This window comes from Megalobrama amblycephala, linkage group LG22 (assembly GCF_018812025.1).
Source record: "Megalobrama amblycephala isolate DHTTF-2021 linkage group LG22, ASM1881202v1, whole genome shotgun sequence".
Lineage (NCBI taxonomy): Eukaryota > Metazoa > Chordata > Actinopteri > Cypriniformes > Xenocyprididae > Megalobrama > Megalobrama amblycephala.
This window is the reverse complement of record NC_063065.1, coordinates 18,367,834-18,390,463: the sequence shown is the minus strand read 5'-3', so window position 1 is coordinate 18,390,463 and position 22,630 is coordinate 18,367,834. Positions and strand designations below refer to the sequence as shown.

At 38.4% G+C, this 22,630-nt stretch overlaps 1 protein-coding gene across 1 annotated transcript in view; it reads right to left on the bottom strand.

The window, feature by feature from the left end:
• The window catches only part of prex2 (phosphatidylinositol-3,4,5-trisphosphate-dependent Rac exchange factor 2), a 174,386-nt gene that overhangs the window by 88,342 nt on the left and 63,414 nt on the right, over positions 1-22,630 (bottom strand). The window contains exons 11-17 of the mRNA XM_048175299.1: positions 15,497-15,597; positions 11,424-11,527; positions 11,270-11,319; positions 5,811-5,886; positions 3,908-3,980; positions 1,909-2,051; positions 1,446-1,538 (exon numbers count right to left, since the gene is read on the bottom strand). Coding sequence (XP_048031256.1) covers positions 1,446-1,538; positions 1,909-2,051; positions 3,908-3,980; positions 5,811-5,886; positions 11,270-11,319; positions 11,424-11,527; positions 15,497-15,597 — 640 coding nt within the window. The remainder of the gene's footprint in view (positions 1-1,445; positions 1,539-1,908; positions 2,052-3,907; positions 3,981-5,810; positions 5,887-11,269; positions 11,320-11,423; positions 11,528-15,496; positions 15,598-22,630) is intronic.

Here is a 22,630-nt window from a genome sequence, read left to right as displayed (position 1 = left end):
AAGTCTAAGGTGTCCCCTGAATGTGTCTGTGAAGTTTCAGCTCAAAATACCCCATAGATTTTTTTAAATAAATTTTTTTAACTGCCTATTTTAGGGCATCATTAACTATGCACTGATTTTTTCAGCGAATCGCCCCTTTAATTCGTGTGCTCCCTGCCACACGAGCTCTCGATTATATTACAGCGCATTTACAAAGTTCACACAGCTAATATAACCCTCAAATGGATCTTTATAAGATGTTCATCATGCATGCTGTATGCATGCTTCGAATTATGCGAGTAAAGTATTTATTTTGATGTTTATATTTGATTCTCTATGAGTTTGAGGCTGTGCTCTGTGGCTAACGGCTAATGCTACACTGTTGGAGAGATTTATAAAGAATGAAGTTGTGTTTATGAATTATACAGACTGCAAGTGTTTAAAAATGAAAATAGCGACGGCTCTTGTCTCCGTGAACACAGTAAGAAACGATGGTAACTTTAACCTCATTTAACAGTACATTAGCAACATGCTAACAAAACATTTAGAAAGACAATTTACAAATATCACTAAAAATATCATGCTATCATGGATCATGTCAGTTATTATTGCTCCATCTGCCATTTTCGCTGTTGTTCTTGCTTACCTAGTCTGTTGATTCACCTGTGCAGATCCAGACGTTACTGGCTGCCCTTGTCTAATGCCTTTCATAACGTTGGGAACATGGGCTGGCATATGCAAATATTGGGGGCGTACACCCTGACTGTTACGTAACAGAGTTCAGCTCCAACCCCAATTAAACACACCTGAACCAGCTAATCAGTGTCTTACTAGACATGGGCTGCATCGAAAACTTTAAAATGCTGCCTTTGGAGGACGCATTCCAAGGTAGGAAGGCGTCAAGGCACGTCCAAATCCAATCTCCTGAGATACCTTCATCTGATCGAGTTTTGAAGGTAGCACAGATGTATGCCTTTGAAATCCCACAATCCTATGCTTTCCATTCGGTGACAATTAAGGTAGAAAAAGAAAGATGGCGTCTGAAAGTTGCGGTTTCTGTACATTTTTGACCAATGTTTTCCACTTCTGATGTAATTTCTAGTGAGAATTACTAGTGTAGTAATTAAATATTTGTTTATTTCTCACCAAATCTCACTCTATTTTGCTGTAGATCATTAAACTGTTACGCTGCCTCAGAAGTCACGAGGAACCTTCATGCACAAACGCTGCTTGCAGAGTCACTGCCTATAAGGCAGAGAGGCAACAAGTCAGCAAGTTTTCGGATGCAGCCATACTAGAAACTTCCAGGCAGGTGTGTTGAGGCCAGTTGGAGCAAAACTCTGCAGGACAGTGGCCCTCCAGGACCGAGTTTTGATGGCGTATTGAACTGTGTATGTCGGGCTCAGTGACCTTATGGCCCATGCCTGTTTTTTTTACAACCACCCAGACAAAGGTAACACACGCACCTCAGCATGGGAACCTTTCTCCACTGATTTGACGATGGGTACTCTGTTTCGATCTTCTAGCGTGAAACCATAACCTCCTTCACTCGGCTTTATCTGAAATCAGAGTACACATTTCACAGTTATCATAACTTAACAGTGTTGGCTGTTGCTGTGTCATGCAGTGATATTTTATTACGATTCATGCTTTTGAGGCGCTCCTAGAATGTGAATTTCAGACTCTCGCGGGCCAAGACTGTCAAACCAGTTGACTTCATGTTTAAGTGTAATGAGAGGCTGCTTTAGGAACAGTCAAGCATAATTACTGGTGAAGACTCTAGAGTCAGAGCTGGCCCGAGTTCAGACCCCCCGTATGTGCCGAAGCAGAAAAGCCCCATGCGAGTGGATGAAAACCACATGGGCTCACGCCAACGTGTGCTATTGTAAGTGCCATCAGCTGTAGGCGATTACAGATGACATCTCTCACCAGCAGCAACTTGGCGATGACATTCTCCACTATTTTTAGATCGTGTTTTATGGGCTTGTGTTTGGTGTTGGAACCTTCCATCTCCTCATCAGCGAAGAAGCGGAACAGAAGAGGTTCATCCTTAAATTCGCTTTTCTCCAAAACTGCGAAAAGACAAAAGCAAGGTGTTTTAGGACAAATAATACCTGATGCTCATTCAGTAGTGCTAAATGTAAGCTACATAACTGACATGTCCTGGGGTGTGACATCTCTGTTTTTTTATTATATTATATTTATACAGCAGTTCTTTCTGGTTCTCGAATCGTGCGATATTCCCCCGGTATCAGCACTGGAATCGTTTCACCATTTGTATCACTCCGCTTGTGGCAACTGTCATGGTGGTCGAGCAAATCCACCATATTTTTTTACAAATACTACTGTTGGGTCACGGAATGTAGTTTTAAGAGTTTTTTTAGGTGAGAATGTAGTTATTTAGACCTCAAATATACGACTCATATATAAACATAGCGCCCATTTTACAATTTGTTTATACGCTTTCGCAGATGTGAGCTCCAGGCCGTCAGCGGCCATTCAGTGCTCATGTACCCGCAGAGAATAGTTTCATCTAGGCCAGTACAGTACCTCTGTACTAAAATATCACTTGATTCTATTCTATTCTATTCTATTCTATTCTATTCTATTCTATTCTATTCTATTCTATACAGCTTCTATACAGCTTATCTTTGTTGTTATATAAGGATCAAATTGATGTGTAAATTGAATATGAGTAGTACACAGAAGAGAGTAACACAATGTACTGGAATGACAAGAGCTGTACAGAGAGTTTCAGAGGGGAAGCCTTTTCTATAGAAAGTGGGTCCCCTGAAAAGGAACAGGCCAGGATTTCAATCTGTCACCAGGGCAACATGGGCTCTAAACAATCCCTTCACTTTTGTAGTAAAAATGCCCCCAACGAGAAAAAGAGGTCCAGTGTTCTCCACACTTCTATGGGCAAGATTAGATAACGCTGAATTAGCTTTAATGGTCACATAACCTAGTGAACTAGCTTAAATGGATGAATGCCATGATCACATACAAGGCCAAAAAATTCAAGCGCCAGTGTAGTTATTACGTTCCATAAATTTGTTGGTAGTTAGCCATGTATGAAACTCAATTGCAGGCTGTAGAGAACAGCCCATGTTAGACTATAAATGAGTCACACAAGCATGATGTGGACTTTGGCATCAAGTGCCCTGAAAATGAGACCCGAATCCTGTAAACAAACAGTTGCCATGAAAACAAGCCAGTCAAACTTGGATTGCGGAGAAGGTCAAGGCTGTTGTCAAGAGAGAGAATGTGCAGAATCCAGTTAGAGGAAAAGTTTTGCAATGCGAATTTAGCTAATTCACTACAAAAAATCATTTTCTTAATCTAAAATTTCTTATGTTTTTCATTCAAAACATTCTAAAAACAAAATAAAGAATAAAAACTGTGTAAGATGTTATTTTGTAGCAGTAGGCCTATTTAGTGAACAAATCATTTTCGTTCATCACTTTGTGTGATTGCTTTTTCAGTTGTGAAAGATTACTATTTTTAAATGAATGATTGAGTTAACATCTCACTCAAAACACACAAAAAGACACTTGTCACCACCACTTAAAGCCACTGAACGAATCAGAAAATGAATCATCGAACACATCAGTGAATGAATCCATGAAAAAAAAAATCAGTAAAGTAATCTCAACACATTTATATTGCATTTTTTTTTTTCATTGTTGCTGTTGTTTTAAAGTATAAACCTCACTATATTTTCTTTGATTTATGCATAAAACATCCTGGTTGACACTTGGGATGAGATATGACAAAATAAAAAAAGATATGACAAAATAAAAAAATAAAAAAGACAACGTTGACAGAGATACAATGCCAAAGAAACAAAAAGAAAAGGTATAATCAGACAGAAACACAGAAACAAAGCGAGGAAATAAAAAAGAGACAATGAAACAAACAGCTATCATACCGTGATGCATGAATCCATTGTCACACAGTTCCACCCCCAAGATCAGCGCCTCTTCTCTGCTTCGGCAGTCACCCTGCAGAGGAGAAAAAGATAAGTGCCACTCTCTTTATCTGCTTACAAGCGGTCAAAATGTCACACACCCTACCTTGAGCTCCAGAAAAACATATTTAATTCACACAGTCACTACTACGGTCCAGTCATTACAGTGCAATAACTCTGAAGGGTCACTTCCCAGATAGCAGGGAATGTTCTCAGAACTTTAGCTAATGTTGTGGCAAGGTTCTCTCAAAGTTATAAACAAACATTCTTCCAGTAATGCTAATAAAACATTTGTTCAAAGTTATCTGGTCTTTAAAGGTGCCCTAGAACTTCTTTTTAAAAGATGTAATATAAGTCTAAGGTGTCCCCTGAATGTGTCTGTGAAGTTTCAGCTCAAACTACCTTTACCAAAATTCATTTTTTTAGCTACCTATTTTGGGGCATCATTAACTATGCACCGATATATAGGTTGCGGCCCCTTTAATTCCCGTGCTCCCCCTCCCCCGGAGCTCGCGCTTGCCTTGAACAGCATAAACAAAGTTCACACAGCTAATATAACCCTCAAAATGGAACTTTACAAGATGTTCGTCATGCATGCTGCTTGCATACATCGGATCATGTAAGTATAGTATTTATTTGGATGTATTACATTTGATTCTGAATGAGTTTGAGGCTATGCTGCGTGGTTAACGGCTAACATTACACACTGTTGGAGAGATTTATAAAGAATGAAGTTGTGTTTATGCATTATACAGACTGAAAGTGTTTAAAAATGAAAATAGCGACGGCTCTCTTGTCTCCGTGAATACAGTAAGAAACGATGGTAACTTTAACCACATTTAACAGTACATTAGCAACATGCTAACGAAACATTTAGTAAGACAATTTACAAATATCACTAAAAATATCATGTTATCATGGATCATGTCAGTTATTATTGCTCCATCTGCCATTTTTCGCTGTTGTCCTTGCTTGCTTACCTAGTCTGATGATTCAGCTGTGCACATCCAGACGTTCTGCCCTTGTCTAATGGCTTGATCATGGGCTGGCATATGCAAATATTGGGGACGTACATATTAATGATCCCAACTGTTACGTAACAGTCGGTGTTATGTTGAGATTCGCCTGTTCTTCTGAGGTCTTTTAAACAAATGAGATTTATATAAGAAGGAGGAAACAATGGAGTTTGAAACTCAGTGTATGTCTTTTCCATGTACTGAACTCTTGTTATTCAACTATGCCAATATAAATTCAATATTTAATTCTAGGGCACCTTTAATAATGTTCTCCAAAAACATCACACATTGTTCATGGAACGTCTTTACCTGAAACGTTTAGTTGGATGTTCGATTAAGTGGAAATTCATAAAGTAGAATGATAACTTAACGGTCACATAACCAAGAAAAAAATAAATTAATTAAAACTTTAAAAAAACTTGACATTTGAGAGAACAGAAATAATGTTTTTATAACTAATGGGAATGTTAGCAAAATGTTCTTAGAACATATTTTTGTTAGCTGGGTTGACCGCCTGGTAATAATTTCATGGTCAAACACAATACATCACATTCATGCATGCCAGTGTTCAATAAGATGAAAGCTGCCTCTAAATATCTGAACCACACTTCAAATTTAATCCAAATCTGCAGTCTCGTAGTGATTCGACTGATTTTAAGTGGTCAGAACTAGACTATGTGGCTAGGTGATGGTTTATTGTTACAGTTCACTTCCACCTCAGTATATTTAAGATTATCCAGGCTGTTTAGGAAACAGCTACTACTTTTGCTCCATTCATTCTTCCGGTCTCATTTCCTATGGAGGTCACTGTGTTTCCAATCTGTTTATAAAACAGTATCAAATATTACCTGTGCTATCAGCCAGTCGATCAGCTTGTTGGCCATTACCACCGATTTATATGTTCGTAGATGGTAATCCTTATCCCTGTGTGGAAAACAAGGAACGTTTGACTTGACCAGTTCAAAAATGTCTCCTCTTTACAGTAGCCTCAAGAGACACACATTTCAAGTTAACTGTTAACCTTTGTCTTGACTTGCATCCGCTTGAAAAGCTCTTGAGAGAGCTGTTCTGGGCTTTCACATAACAACCCTTTCCCCTCAATTTTTTCGAAGCCCAAACAAGTGTTTTACCTTGAATTTATTTCAGGGTTGCACAAGGGTCACAACATTTGACCGAATAAGGATCCTCTATATTCTGCTCTTGCTGACCACACTAAGTGACACAAAGTTGAAGCAGACATTTCTCTCTCTGCAGAGTGAATTTAGGGTTACACTTTATTTTGATGATCCCCTTTAGACATTCTGTTGTTTATAAGTATAACGTTGCACCTACAGTACATGTCAACTAACTCTCATTAGAGTATTAGTTGAGTATTAGTAGACTGTAAAGGCTAGGGTTAGTAGAACAAGGGGTTTGGGTTAGTAGAATAAGTTATAGTTGCAAAGATGTAGTTGCAAAGTAATGTCTCAAAATAAAGTGTTAGCAGATATTAAGCAGACAGTCTATTAGTACTCTAATTTGAGTTAATTGACCATTCGCAAGGACTCGTCCCTCTTAGTTAATGTTGCTTTGTCCGACAAGCCATGGCGCTGTCGTGCCACACAGAGTGAAAAAAAACATCGCGGAGCAAAGAGGACACTGACAACACGTCGACATACAAGACAGAGCAGGTTACTTATGATATTAAACAAAGTCCTAGCTTTCAAACTGTGTAATTTTTTAAGAAATTCGAACAATAAAAAACGTTTTGTGGCTCTTTAATGTATCATGACAGATTGCTGTAGTGCCTCAGCTCAAGCAGCTCGTGAACCGATCATCTCTTCTTACTAGTTAATTTATAGCATCAAATAAACATGAATGAACATGAGAAGGAATGTTGTTTCAAACGCAGAAAGACGTCAGTACACACCATTTTTCAAGTTCAAGTCCACCGATGTTAATCTTCTAACTCCTGACTGCTTTATCGGACAAAATGGCGGATTCGCCGTTATGACTGGTTAGATCGCTTGTCAATCAAACTCCCGCCGAAGGGTCAATTGACATGTAGGTGTAAAGTTTCTTAAAGTCAACAGAATGTCTAAAGGGGACCTTTAAAATTAAGTGTTACTGAATTTAGACAATAAGCAACAGAAGTTTTAAGCAAATAATGGGTCATGATGATAAACTAACTGACTAGTCAGTTATTGGAGTATAAGAAGATTTTCTGTAAACCCTCCTGGGTTTACAGAAGTCCATCCCTCCATTCGTTTGTGAACGACTGTTATTTTAACAAATCATTGAGTTAATGATTGAATGTCTCACTAAAAGACACACAAACACCTCGTCACCAACTAAGTGAAGTTATCAAACATAATTTCGGGTACACCCACCTACTCTTCTAGAGTGAATTCAGGTTGATTGAGACACTTTTCCCCAGTCGTCTCAATGGCAAAAAGTGTCCCAATCAACCTGAATTCACCCCTAATTAATACCAGGACATAAAAGTAGCCTCTTCTACCCAGCATCAGTTCTTTTGGCATCCCTTCTCCTCTCCTTTTTCTCCTTTATGTATTCCACCTATGCAGTAGTTCTAGGTCAAATCGGAGCTCGAGTAGAATATCCTCTCCATGCTTCTCCATAGCGGGCAGTAAGTCAAAACTGTTTACCATGTATGCAAAGATTATATGGGCATACAAACTCATGAAAGCCATTGAATAATTCAGTGAATGAATCCATGAATAAATAAGTAAATTAATCTGCACACTTTTTTCAGTTGTGAATGACTTATTTGAGTAATTGATTCAATGTCTCACTCAAAACACAAAAGAGACACTTGTCGCCACCTAAAGCCATTAAACCAGTTAACTAATCAGTGAATGAATCCAAATCATTTGTTTTTTTCAGTTGTAATCAACTGTTCTTAATGAATCATAGAGTTAATGATTCAGTGTCTCACTTAAAACACAAAAAAGGCCCTTGTAAAGTAATTGAATGAATCAGTGAAGGAATACATGAACAAATCAAAACATTTTGTGTGTATAACAGAATGAAAATGTTGACTGTGGTTGGATCAGCAAGCTGACAGTTTGAAAATTGCATGCTAAAACCCTCCAGGAAAAGTAAATTCAAATTCAGGCTCTTCAAAAGACACTGCTAAAGCCAGAAACATTTAGACAGGCATCTTGGCCAATGTGTGCAGCTCACACCATTTCTTGAGTGCCCTGTAACTGGTGTTGCATATTTAAGATGGTGTATCAAGTTAAAAATAGTTTCATTTTATAAAAAAAGTGTTTCAAGACGCCTATATTCTCGACATACAATGTGTTTCTCTGCTCAAGTAGAGGTCAGCAGGTGTCTCTCAGCCCACTTTGGTCCAGATCCAGGGCCTGGAGCGGGTCAAATTGATGCACTGTGGCTGCTTCCAGACCACGGGAACTGAAATGGAGCAATGATTTTCCCATGAAGCCAGGGGTCTCTTGGGGGACACTCACTGTGCTAGGTCAGAGGGCTAGACTAGGGCCCACACCCTGCAACTCACACATACTCAACGCCAAACTTAGCTGTTTGCAGTTCTGAGAATTCCAAAAACGTCCCCATTCTGTTTTTACACAACCAAACACCTCCAGATGACAGGAAATGTGCCTTTTCTCTCAAATGAATCCCACTGTAACTCTCTCAACATGCACCTCAAGTGTTTGTGATGGGTTCTGTCTGATTATATAAGGATTTGTTTTAATCACAGACAAGAAGTGTGAGGCTGGACAGGCCTTGCCATGATTTAACCGCTTCAGACATGGAGCCAGCCCTTTCCTCTGTAGCTGTAGCCAGAACTGTCACCATGACAAATGAGGGTAAACAGCGTCACCACAGGCAGTCATATGCCTGGAACAAGAGCACTGCAATCTGTAGGACAAGTGTATGCAAAGTCAACCAAACCTTTCAAATCCTCGAAATCTCTTCAGTCTAAAACTCTTAGATATTTTACTTTCTTTTTGTTCTACTTCTCTCAGTATGTCAGGAATGTTACTCATCCTGGATTTCGGGGTGCAGAAGAGTCTTTATATGGGTAAAGCGGGGGCGTAAAACCCACCCACAACCCCTCCAACCAGCAGGAAATACCAGATAATTAAACTAGAGCTGGATTCTCCAATTATAGCTCCACAAGGAAGAGATTCTCTGTACAGAGTACAGAAATGTGGGCATATAGGCATTCTTAAGCCCTATTCGGACGGAAATTGTTTCTCATGGGGACGTCTGTAAAAATCAATTTGCATGGCACATCAGTGATAAAACCCATGTATTTGAATGGTGATTTATTCATGGTGGAGGAACAAGTTCTGTCCTACGAACCTGGGAATGCGCTTGCTCACGTGATCAGTCACATGATTGTCGGCTGTAAACAAAATTTGTGGTATTACTTGTACAATTAATAAATTAATAGCTGGGGAGTGGAAACTTTTTGAATTTGAAGATCAAGGTAAATTGTACTTAATTCTAGCCTGGGTGCCTGCCCGAACCCCGCCCACAACATTTTTTGGACGGGAAATTCGGTCTGGACTCGATCCATTGTGGAGTAATTATGCTCGGCTCCCAGAAGGCCGAGCCAATCAAATTGCCAGGGCAGGCTTTAATCAATGATGGACAGGCTATCTGCGGTTACGTAACCACCCACGTCATCAAAGAGCGCTTGGGTTGAATTGGTTTTCACCAACGATGACTGCAGCTGGAGAAGTAAGATGTTTAGATTCCGCTATCACGTCTGTAATAAAAGAAATCGACAGCGCATTAATTTTAAAAGACGAACAAAGAACCGCAATCAAGGCATTTGTCGATGGGAAAGATGTGTTTGCCGTCCTTCCAACGGGATGCGGCAAAAGTTTAAGTACAAGTTCAACATACGTCACTTACTGCGTTGCTCTGATTGTTTGTAGGTCTATCCAATTGAGTGCAGAGTTTTTTTTTTTCACTGGTTCGGTTAAGACACGCCCCATAATTCAAGTGCAATGGAGCAGTATCAGACTTACATTCTGCCTAGAATATGAGTATGACGAAGTCAGGCTAACTTAATTCGTCTTCTGGGAAACATATATTCTGTTGCTTTCGAAGACAAGTTTTCAGCCCCCATCTATTAATGCATCGTGTTTTCTTCTGGAGCATCAGTGAATGTTTGAATCTTTTTTAATAGTTGTGTTTGAGTCCCTCAGTTATCCTCAGTGTGAAAAGATGGATCTCAAAATCACACAGCCACTGCTGGAAAGGGTTCAAATATGCAAAAAATGCTTGAAAACTGAAGAATCTACAGGACCTGGAGGATTTTTCTGAAGAACATAGAGCAGTTTATCTGCCCAGGACAAACAAGGGACTCATGAACAGCCATCACAAAACAAAAAAACAGTCATGGATCATCCAGGTAACCACACACAGTGTTAAGAAGCAAGGGTTCCCAAACTTTTGAACGGGGTTATTTTAATAAATTCAGCTATTTTTTGTCTTGTGGACTATATGTAAACATATTTTATGTACAATATCTTACTCAGGACAGTACTAAATAAAAAATAACATGCATTTTGTATGATCTCTCTTATTTTGTTAAAATTATTCACATTTTTCACAGATTCTGCAAAGGGTTCCCATACTTTTTCATGCAATATTTGGCATATATCCAGCCAGACAACAGTTAGAAATGCAAATGCACAGATGCACACACAAAGTAAACATTCTTTGCTTTGACAGACCGAAATGAGAGCTGTTTATGCATTTTACCTTCCAAAAAATGGTTTGCAACTCTTAAGAATGCATTTGTGGGATAGCATATTTGCAGTACAACGCAACAGTCCTTCAACAACCAAGGCAGAATTTAGCGGAAAATGGATTCATCCGATCACCTGAACAAGAAAACGTGCCCTCAGAGTCCATTAGCTTTGTGTTTGCATGCAGAATTTAATATCCTGTGGCCTGTCAGCCGCCAAAACCTCAAATTGCACCTGTTTCACATTTACGGCTTCCAGTCATTTGTAGTGCAGTTCTGACACTGATTACACACGTATGAGTATGACACAACATTGTGCACAACTCTATGAACTAAGACAATGGCTTCAAAATGATGGTGCTATGTGCTCAAACATACATAAATGAATCAATAACTAATCTAATTCTGGATAAGACCTCTAATATAGTGATTTCTTATCACTTATCAGCCTCCTGTTTTTTCCTGTAGGTGCTATCTTTAGAGCGGAAGGAGAAACGGCAGGGGTGTGAACGCACCTGGCAGAGCTGGTGTGACTAGAGACAGCTGTAATGAGGTGGAACTAAGATACTGGCTCCTTACCTGATCACCGGTGTGAATAAACTATGCAGTCGGCAGAACAGCCTCACACCCTGAGGGAAGAAGGACATTCGTTATTGTATGTCGAACTTTTCCAAAGGGCAGAAAGAGACAGAGTGAAACCAGCCATTTAGCAGAGCACAGCCGGTTGAGTTACCTTGGAGATGACATCCTGCATGTCACTGCGAGGGTGGTATGTGCCGTCATCGTAGCGGAACCTATAGAGCACCGGCTCCGGTTTAAACTGGTGCTTGTCTGTAACTGGAATGAGTTTAAGAGGGTGGAGATTTAATTAAGACTACAACAAAATGCATCCAAATAATTCCAAATTCTACATGAATTTGCGTTTACACTATCGCTCAAAAGTTTGGGGTCTGTACGTTTTTTTGAAAGAAATTAAAGGGTTAGTTCACCCAAATATTAAAATTCTGTCATTAATTACTCACCCTCATGTCATTCCGAACAAAATTAAGATATTTTTTTGATAAAATCCGATGGCTCAGTGAGGCCTCCATTGACAGCAAGATAATTAACACTTTCAAATGCCTAGAAAGGTACTAAAGTTATATTTAAAACAGATCATGTGACTACAGTGGTTCAACCTTAATGTTATGAAGTGATGATAATACTTTTTGTGTGCCAAAAAAACAAAATAACGACTATTCAACAATATCTAGTGATGGGCGATTTCAAAACACTGCTTCATGAAGCTTCGAAGCTTTACGAATCTTTTGTTTCGAATCAGTGGTTCGGAGCACCAAAGTCACGTGATTTCAGAGGCTTCGTTACATCGTAAGTGTTTTGAAATTTCAATGGTTCTCGTGACTTTAGCAGTTTGATACACGGTACATTTTTGGTGAACTAACCCTTTAATATTTTTATTCAGCAAAAAAGATGCATTAAATTTGTTAAAAGTGACAGCAAAGACATTTACAATGTTACTAAAGATGTTTTTTTTTTTAACTTTCTATGCATCAAATGCATCATGGTTTATACCAAAATGTTAAGCAGAACATTTTTTTATTGATAATAAGATAATAAAATGTTTCTTGAGCACCAATCAGCATTTTAGAATGATTTCTGAAAGATCATGTGACAATGAAAATTCAGCTTTGCCATCCTCACAGAAATAAATTTTAAGATATAAATAAATAAATGCAAATATTACCAACTATAATAGCAATAATACTAATAAAGTTCATTTACAAACCATCCCACAAAATAATTAGTAATAAGAGAAGAGGAAAGTTTTGTGAAAAAAAAAAAACATTTTTTTGCACACAATGTATATGATATATACAATTTATATTTCAATTTGCTATTTAAATAGTTGTTAGTTCAAGCTCTAATTTATTCCACAATCAAAAGTGTCCAAAAACAGTGGCGCTATGAAGATACAGTAGAGAAGCATTCGACTGGTCATATGATCTCAATTGGTATATGTGGCGACCCGCTCTATGAAGAATAAAGTCTACTGATAATACTGGACACATTTCGTGATTTTAAATATATTTACCAAAGGTAAAAGTATTGATTTCTTTAGGTTTAAAACTCTGTACACCTTTTACATCATTCATTAGCACATATTTTTCAAATAAATACATCAACACTGTAATGTAAAAGTTTAAAACATATACCTTTTACTCTATTTTGATGAATTTTACATGTGCACGGCGATAGAAATTGCAATTTTACAATGCATGGCGATTTTCTATTTACAATGAGGCTGATTGAATATCTTTGTTGGTATTTAAAAGTTTTACAACAATGACACAAAAGGCTACAAAAACTCATAAGGACCTTCATAATCTGTTCAATGGAATTTAGAGGCTTTCAGCTTCATGTAAGCACATATGCAAGTAACACCAACATGCTTATGAAAAGTAATCCCGCCGTTTCTGCCAAATTAATTCATCCTTCTTAGCGAACAGTAAAGGCTTAAATATCTTTCTCACCAAAGCTGTAAATGTGAGGGAGTGGACAGAGAGCCCTAATGCTCAAATTTATTTCTCCCTGTTAGGAAGCGGTGAAGTGAAAAGTGATTTAGCATGAAGTCCTGGCTCAAAGCCAGTCAGTCTCCTTTAGAGGAAAAAAAAGTCCATACGGTGAGCCTGCATTAAGCAGAACTGAACCCCACCACCCAAAAAAATGATAAAAGAAATAGTGGGCAGAAGTTCAGCCATTTCCCTCAGTATTAAACAAACAGCAGGGTGTAAAGCAATGAATATTTGTGAACATTTAAATAAACAGAGAAAAAGTTATAAAAAGCCATCTGCTCTTGGACGCTCCCAGAGTTCCTTAGGGCCTGAGAACAATGATGTCAGGGCTCTTGAAATATTAAGAGGGCTATTTGTCCAATCAGCCATCTGCATTAACAAATGAATAGAGTACAAATAGTGATGATGAAACTCATCAACTGACTATTTGAGCTAAGCAGATTATAAAATAAACATGATGATAGTCATGCCTATTGGTTAAGACTGAAAAAAATCTCCAACTGCCTTTAGTTCAATATGGTGTACTACATTTTTACATAATTATAAAAGTTGCATATGTGTGATCTATTGTTATCTGATTCTCAACTATCCTTCTAATTTTTACAGTGTTATTATAACTAAGAGGGGAAAATGTCACTTTTTACTCACCCTCATGTCATTTCAAACCTGTATGACTTTTTTTTTCTCTGCACAACACAAAAGAAGATATTCTGATGAATGTTTTAACTGTTTTGTCCATTCAGTGTAAGTTAATGAGGTCCAAGACTACTTTGAACACTACTGACTTCCATTTCATGAACAAAAAAAACACAGAGATTTTTTCAAATGAATTTTTTGTGTAAACGATGACAGATTTTTTTTCTCTATTTCTGAGAGTCAACTGTTTGTATAAAGCAGGGATTCCCAAACTTTTTCTTCAGCCGAACCCCTTTGACCTAAAATATGTACTTAATATCTAAATATTAAGTACACTCTTAGATTTTAAGTTTATATTTTAATCATTTAAAGGTGCCCTAAAATTAAAAATGTAATTTTCCTCGGCATAGTTAAATAACAAGAGTTCAGTACATGGAAATGACATACAGTGAGTCTCAAACTCCATTGTTTTCTCCTTCTTATATAAATCTCATTTGTTTAAAAGACCTCCAAAGAACAGGCGAATCTCAACATAACACCGACTGTTACGTAACAGTCGGGGTGTAAGCCCCCAGTATTTGCATATGCCAGCTCATGTTCAAAGGCATTACACAAGGGCAGCCAGTATTAACGTCTGGATCTGTGCACAGCTGAATCAACAGACTAGGTAAGCAAGCAAGGACAATAGCGAAAAATGGCAGATGGAGCAATAATAACTGACATGATCCATGATATCATGATATTTTTAGTGATATTTGTAAATTGTCTTTCCAAATGTTTTGTTAGCATGTTGCTAATGTACTGTTAAATGTGGTTAAAGTTACCATCGTTTCTTACTGTATTCACGGAGACAAGAGAGCCGTCGCTATTTTAATTTTTAAACACTTGCAGTCTGTATAATGCATAAACACAACTTCATTCTTTATAAATCTCTCCAACAGTGTAGCATTAGCCGTTAGCCACAGAGCATACCCTCAAACTCATTCAGAATCAAATGTAAACATCCAAATAAACACTATACTTATGCGATTAGACATGCTGCATGACGAACACTTTAAAGATCCATTTTGAGGGTTATATTAGCTGTGTGAACTTTGTTTATGCTGTTCAAGGCAAGCGCGAGCTCCGTGGGCAGGGAGCGTGAGCATTTAAAGGGGCCGCAGCATGAATCGGTGCATAGTTAATGATGCCCCAAAATAGACAGTTAAAAAAATTAATTAAAAAAAATCTATGGGGTATTTTGAGCTGAAGACTTATATTACATCTTGTAAAAAAAAGTTTGATGGCACCTTTAACAATATTTGCATGGTTACACATGATATGCAGATAAACAAAATTAAATTTCTTAGTAAATCTTTTATTTTGATTGTTTTAATTTTAAAAATAAAAATGGCAGTCCCTCGTGAATACCAGGTTTTTTTTTTTTTTTTTTTTTTTTAGTTAGTTACTGTAGTTATAGCATAGTTACTGTAAACATTTTCATCCAGTACTTGAAAGTACTGCATGTTGAAAGTACCATGTACAGTACAATGTTGAAAGTCAGAATATGTAGTCAAAGATATAACATGATGGCATACAGAGTGGAAATGGAACTAACCATGGTGGATGATGCCATTTTCCAGGAGGGCTTGACCCAAATGAACCCCCTCCTCAGGGTTATTGGTCTCTCCGATCTCCATCAGCCACGACACAAACTCACTAAGAAAAGACAGAAAGAGGACAATAAAATAATGTGAGGACAAACAAAGAGAGACCCATAAATTATATAAATGACTGTCAACAAAATTCATTAAAACTGAGTGATCACAACACAGAGATTTAACAATTAATAATTAATAGTCTTCTTCTGTAGTGTGGTGGAGTTTAAGGAGTTTAAGTCCAGTCACTTTCCTGTCTGCCTGCCTGTCTGTCTATCTATTCAAACTACATAAGGATTAAATATCCCTCAAACTTCAAGTCTTTAAAAAACTTTTAGACAAACTCCTTTTCTATTTCTCCCCTGATCTTTTTCAACCTTACTCTGGTCTTTTTCTCCTAAAGAAAGTTAAATTGACTGCCCTGTATAATTTAGTAATTTTGCTGGGTAAAGCCACTGTCTCAGTGGAGGATATCTGATTCTTCTCCCACCACTCCCTCCCCAGCTCTCCTTCCCATCCACCCCTCCGCAAAACCAAAACAAACATGCCAAGCTCCACCAGTGTAATCCTGTGGCTCTTCCCAGAGTTTATGGAACCCATGGTGATATAGCATTAGAACCATCTCAAACTCCAGCAGACCTCTGAGGTTTTAGGTGACTGAATGAATGATGGATATGGAGAAATAGAAAGCAAAAATGACAGTGAACAAATTGACTAAAGAAAATAGGCAGATGGAGACAAAGAGACAGACGTAGAGCATAACATCAGCGCAGTATCTATGACAGAATGAAATTCAATGATTAAAAGATAAAGATTGAAAACACAGGGAATAATGCAGGGTTTGTCAGCCTGGTGTCACTTTGGTAATTGATTTCAAGTTGTTACCTGCATTTCTGCACAATTGAACTGTACATCACACCACAGTCCTCCTGACTACATTACTGAGATTAATTCCTCCAGCTCCGGATCACAAAGATTTTTAATCAAGAAACACAGATGTTCCTATAGCTCAAGTGGCAAAACATGGTGCTGTAACTATAAAGGTCATGGGACTGAATATACTAGAGATGCACTGTTACTGAAAATGTTGATAAATATTGTTAAAGCATTGCTGATAACTGATAAATTGCTGGTTTATACCATTTTATCAAAAAACAAACAATAAATGTGTAAACGAAAGTCCATATTTAAATAATAAACATCACCTGATAAATATCCAATATTTACTAATACTGTAATCAATCAATCAATCAATCAATCACCAATATCAACTGATAACCAATATGGCCATGATAAATAATGCTTCACTATCATTAAAGCAAGTGTTTTAATAACTGTGATTGTTATTTAAAGGATACCTATTATGTCCCTTTTTACAAGATGTAAAATAAGTCTCTGATGTCCTCAGAGTGTGTATGTGAAGTTTTAGCTCAACATAGCCCACAGATAATTTTTATAGCTTTTATATTTTTATGTTAAAATTGCCACTTTTTGAGGGGTGAGCGCTGTTTTTGTGTGTCCCTTTAAAAGAAAATGAACTGGTGCTCCCAGCCCCCTTTCAAGAAGAGGGTGGAGCTTCAAGAGCTCATGCTCTGGCATACCAGCAACAACAAAACAGGACAATTTTATGCACTGAAAATGTCAGAAACTGTAAGTAGCCATGTTCAGCCTTATACAGGTGCTGGTCACATAATTAGAATATCAACAAAAAGTTGATTTATTTCACTAATTCCATTCAAAACGTGAAACTTGTATATTGTATTCATTTATTACACACAGACTGATATATTTCAAATGTTTATTTCTTTTAATTTTGATGATTATAACTGACAACTAAGGAAAATCCCAAATTCAGTATCTCAGAAAATTAGAATATTACTTAAGACCAATATAAAGAAAGGATTTTTAGAAATCTTGGCCAACTGAAAAGTATGAACATGAAAAGTATGAGCATGTACAGCACTCAATACTTAGTTGGGGCTCCTTTTGCCTGAATTACTGCAGCAATGTGGCGTGGCATGGAGTCGATCAGTCTGTGGTACTGCTCAGGTGTTATGAGAGCCCAGGTTGCTCTGATAGTGGCCTTCAGCTCTTCTGCATTGTTGGGTCTGGCATATCGCATCTTCCTCTTCACAATACCCCATAGATTTTCTATGGGGTTAAGGTCAGGTGAGTTTGCTGGCCAATTAAGAACAGGGATACCATGGTCCTTAAACCAGGTACTGGTAGCTTTGGCACTGTGTGCAGATGCAAAGTCCTGTTGGAAAATGAAATCTGAATCACCATAAAGTTGGTCAGCAGCAGGAAGCATGAAGTGCTCTAAAACTTCCTGGCATAGGGCTGCGTTGACCTTGGACCTCAGAAAACACAGTGGACCAACACCAGCAGATGACATGGCACCCCAAACCATCACTGACTGTGGAAACTTTACACTGGACCCCTGTGTGCCTCTCCTCTCTTCCTCCAGACTCTGGGACCCTGATTTCCAAAGGAAATGCAAAATTTACTTTCATCAGAGAACATAACTTTGGACCACTCAGCAGCAGTCCAGTCCTTTTTGTCTTTAGCCCAGGCGAGACACTTCTGACGCTGTCTGTTGTTCAAGAGTGGCTTGACTCAAGGAATGCGACAGCTGAAACCCATGTCTTGCATACGTCTGTGCGTAGTGGTTCTTGAAGCACTGACTTCAGCTGCAGTTCAGTCTTTGCGAATCTCCCCCACATTTTTGAATGGGTTTTGTTCCATAATCCTCTCCAGGGTGCGGTTATCCCTATTGCTTGTACACTTTTTTTCTACCACATCTTTTCCTTCCCTTCGCCTCTCTATTAATGTGCTTGAACACAGAGCTCTGTGAACAGCCAGCCTCTTTTGCAATGACCTTTTGTGTCTTGCCCTCCTTGTGCAAGGTGTCAATGGTCGTCTTTTGGACAACTGTCTGTCAGGTTGGGGTGGGTGGTGGAAGGAGCGAGGACTCAATTGCAGGAAAGGAAGGGCTTTATTAATAATAAAAATAAAAACAAAAACACAACAAAAACAACCCCGAGGGGGGAAAACAGACTATAACTTAAACTTGACTGACTTGACTAGACTTGACGACACACAAGGAGAAATACGACAACGAACCAGCACAGGACTGCAAACACAAGGAGAATAAATAGGAGAGCAAACAAGGCAGGTAACGAGGGAGGACAGGTGGGGCAAATCAACCAATAATGAGGTAACAAGGTGGGTGGGGTCAAGACAATAGACATGAGAGCACATGGCACAAAGAAACACATGACAAGCCATGTGCTCACACCAAACAAAACAAAGACACAAGCACATGGCCAATGAAGACAAATCACAAGCCATGTGCTTACACAAGACGAGACACGAACACGTGACTATGAAAACTCATAAGCCACGTGTTCACACAAAACAAGACAACATGAGAGCACGCAGCCCGTGAAACACAGACTGCGTGCTAACACAACACAGACAAAAACACAACATGAAAGCACGCGGCAGGTGGAAATAACCGTGTGCTACACAAAGCATGAGACAAGAGCGCACGGCAAGTGAAAATACACACAAACCGTGCGCTCACAATAAAGACAGGACTGGGAGCGCGAGTGTCCGAATCCCGACACGAACCGAAACCGAACTAGACACGAGTGCCGGGATCCGAACGCCACGCTCCCAACATGAAACAAGGCACGCAGACAAGAGAGCGCACAGCCCCGAGAACACTCGAGACTGTACGCTCACACAAAAACACGACAAGAACGGGAGTGTCAGAGCTCTGTCACAAAACCAAGAAATAAACTAGACCGAAGTGACAGAACCCTGACACTGTCAAGTCAGCAGTCTTCCCCATGATTGTGTAGCCTACAGAACTAGACTGAGAGACCATTTAAAGGCTTTTGCAGGTGTTTTGAGTTAATTAGCTGATTAGAACCTTTTTTGATTTTTGAACCTTTTCACAATATTCTAATTTTCTGAGATACTGAATTTGGGATTTTCCTTAGTTGTCAGTTATAATCATCAAAATTAAAAGAAATAAACATTTGAAATATATCAGTCTGTGTGTAATGAATGAATATAATATACAAGTTTCACTTTTTGAATGGAATTAGTGAAATAAATCTACTTTTTGGTGATATTCTAATTATATGACCTGCACCTGTATGTTCAATGATGGAGAGACTCAAGTAGTCTCAAGTGACAACTTGTAGAATGTTTTTTTTTTGTGTCCCTTTAAATGCAAATGAACTGGTGCTCCTGGCGCCCTTTTAAGAGCTCATGCTCTGGCATACCAGCAACAACAAAACAGGACAATCTCACGCACTGAAAATGTTAGAAACTGTCAGTAGCAGTGTTCAGCCAAATATGTTTGAACTGGAGTCGGACAATGATGGAGAGACTCAAGTAGAAATAACAAGAATGCAACAAGTTTTTTTCTGAATAGCAAAATGATTGGCGCCAAACATATAAGACTTTACTGATTTTCTTTGGGACATTTCCTTTGAAAATTAAATTTAACCATGATGTCCTCATAGTTCAATTTTTGGTGCAGACATTGTACAACTCCAGCTGCTACAACAAGGATACAGAATTGGCGGACTCTTGCTTCTGACTCAGGGCTGCGTCTATGCTAACAGGGAAGATCGTCACCGGCTGTGGGCGGGGCTTCTCCCTTCAATGACGTCATCGTAGGGGGGAATCTGAGTCAGCTCGTTTTAAGAGAATGCTTTTGATTTATGGGAATTTTAAAAAAAAATAGTGAGTGGATTTTTACCATTATAGGCTGGTTGTTCTCACACACCATTCAAGCACCTTATAAAAGTAAATCTTGCATAAAAGGTCCCCTTTTAGAGCTAACAATCAAATTTAGCACATATAACAAAGAGAGAGGGACTTATTACAAGGGGAGAACTATATGAAAGCAGAACAGATTGAAATGATATTAAAATAGTGGAGACAGAGAGACATGAAGAAAAAGGAGAAGAGATTGCTCAAAAATACTACTGGCTGCAAATCACGCATTAAATTAGTAACACAAACTGGTGGCCATATCACCACAGTGTTTCAGCATGCTCACCCAAACAGAGATATATTTTTTCACAGGTTCTGCTGTCATATGTTTCTTTAGTCCATTTGGCTTTCTGAGACGCACAAACCACCCACTCATGAACATTATCTGCTGTCTGTGATCTCTATCCTTAATGAATCCATTCCCACTCCAGACCTTTCTGTCTGTGTATTGTCTGGAAACGCTAGGGGAAACAAGTTGTGTCTCTAAATCCATTTACAATATAATCTGGCCACAAGTATGAGAAGTTGTTCTTTGAGGAGGTTTTTTTCTTTTGAAAGACAAATCCCAACCAAGAATGGCATTATAAAGAGTGAAAGTCTTGCTTGTGGTTGAGTGTCATAGGGTTTTGAAAGTCTTATTTTAGCATACGGTGAGGTTGTCGTATTGACATCTTAGAGGGTTTCAATTATGAACGCCAGCTGCAGAGACAGGATTGCTAGGCGAGCTGAGTTAATCTGAGTTCATTCTGAGGATTTCCCAACTACACTTAAAACAAAAGAGATCAGAGCAGGAAAAATCCAACACATCTTGGAACAATCGGCTTTATATTTTCTGGTCTGGGTGATGAAGCATAATGCAGACTGCAGATGTTCACACTAACAACTTCAAAGGTAGGCGTCAACATTTCTATCAGATCAAACTTACTGAAACGACGAAAACTTGTGGAGAAAACTACCTTGTGGTTATCCTCTAAGTTGTTGAGAAACATTTGAAAATGTTAAGCCAGTATTGTAAACCTTAGGTTAACATAGTCCTGGGTTACCTTGTTTCATGTTTCCATGGTTTAGTCCTTAATCCTGGGTAGACAGGTTTCAAGGTTTTATACGAGAACTCTGGGTTTACATTCTTATTTGCATATTTAGTTTAAAAATTTTGATTTGTGTTAATACCTGCTTGTCTATATGTGGAAATGTTGCCAGATAAATCTGCTCTGGTTTAAGTCTCAGTTACCTTAAAATGCTGAAATTAAACACAAGGCATGAATGTTTAATAAGGCCAGCACTGAGGCAGTTTATGATTGGTTGGTTGATGTTAAATAACTTGTTGTAACATTCTAGCACTGCATCGTTTCACACTGCACTGCAATTTTAGGTTAACAATGCAAAGTGGTGAAAGGTTTCATAACCCAGGCATTAAAAGGGGGCCAATTGCCTCAAAAACTATGGTAACACTTTATTACACAGTGTCCAACCGTGTGTTAGGCCCTAATGCAGTTACTATAGTAATAACTATAAATTATGCATAAGTACATGCAACTAATCCTAAACCCAAATCCTAACCCTATAAGTACATGTACGTAATTAATATTACTCAGTACATAAAGGTGCAGTAAGTGAAACACAGTTATTTGAAACTCAACCAAAAACAAACACACCCCTCACTTCATTGCTCTGCCCCCTAAATGCACAACAAACTAATGCAAGAATAGATGTCTCTTTATCGAAGCTGAAGCGAAGCATAATAATGCTGCAATGACACTTAAAACTGTCCTGATACTATAGCTAACATTAAAACAACAGCATCTGGGTTCTGTGAAACATAGGAAAATCAATGTTACTCACGTATGTAGCAGAAACAATGCAACCTCGGGCGTCCATTTTCAGGCCTTCCTGCTTAGATCTCTCTAGCACTGGAAAGCTTTTCTAACAGGACTTGACATTAACTTTTTTGCTCATCAGCCACTGTGGCTAGTGGTTTTCCGAAGTTACTAGTTGTTATTCAACCCGCCAAAGTGGCTAGTAAGAGTGAATGCATTGCATGCCACTGCTAAAATCCACCTACATTTGGTGGGTTGGCGGGTGTTAATGTCAAGCCCTGTTTTCTAACATTAACACAGGTCTTAAAGGTGCCCTCGAATGAAAAATTGAATTTATCTTGGCATAGTTAAATAACAAGAGCTCAGTACATGGAAATGACATACAGTGAGTCTCAAACACCATTGTTTCCTCCTTCTTATATAAATCTCATTTGTTTAAAAGACCTCCGAAGAACAGGCAAATCTCAACATAACACCGACTGT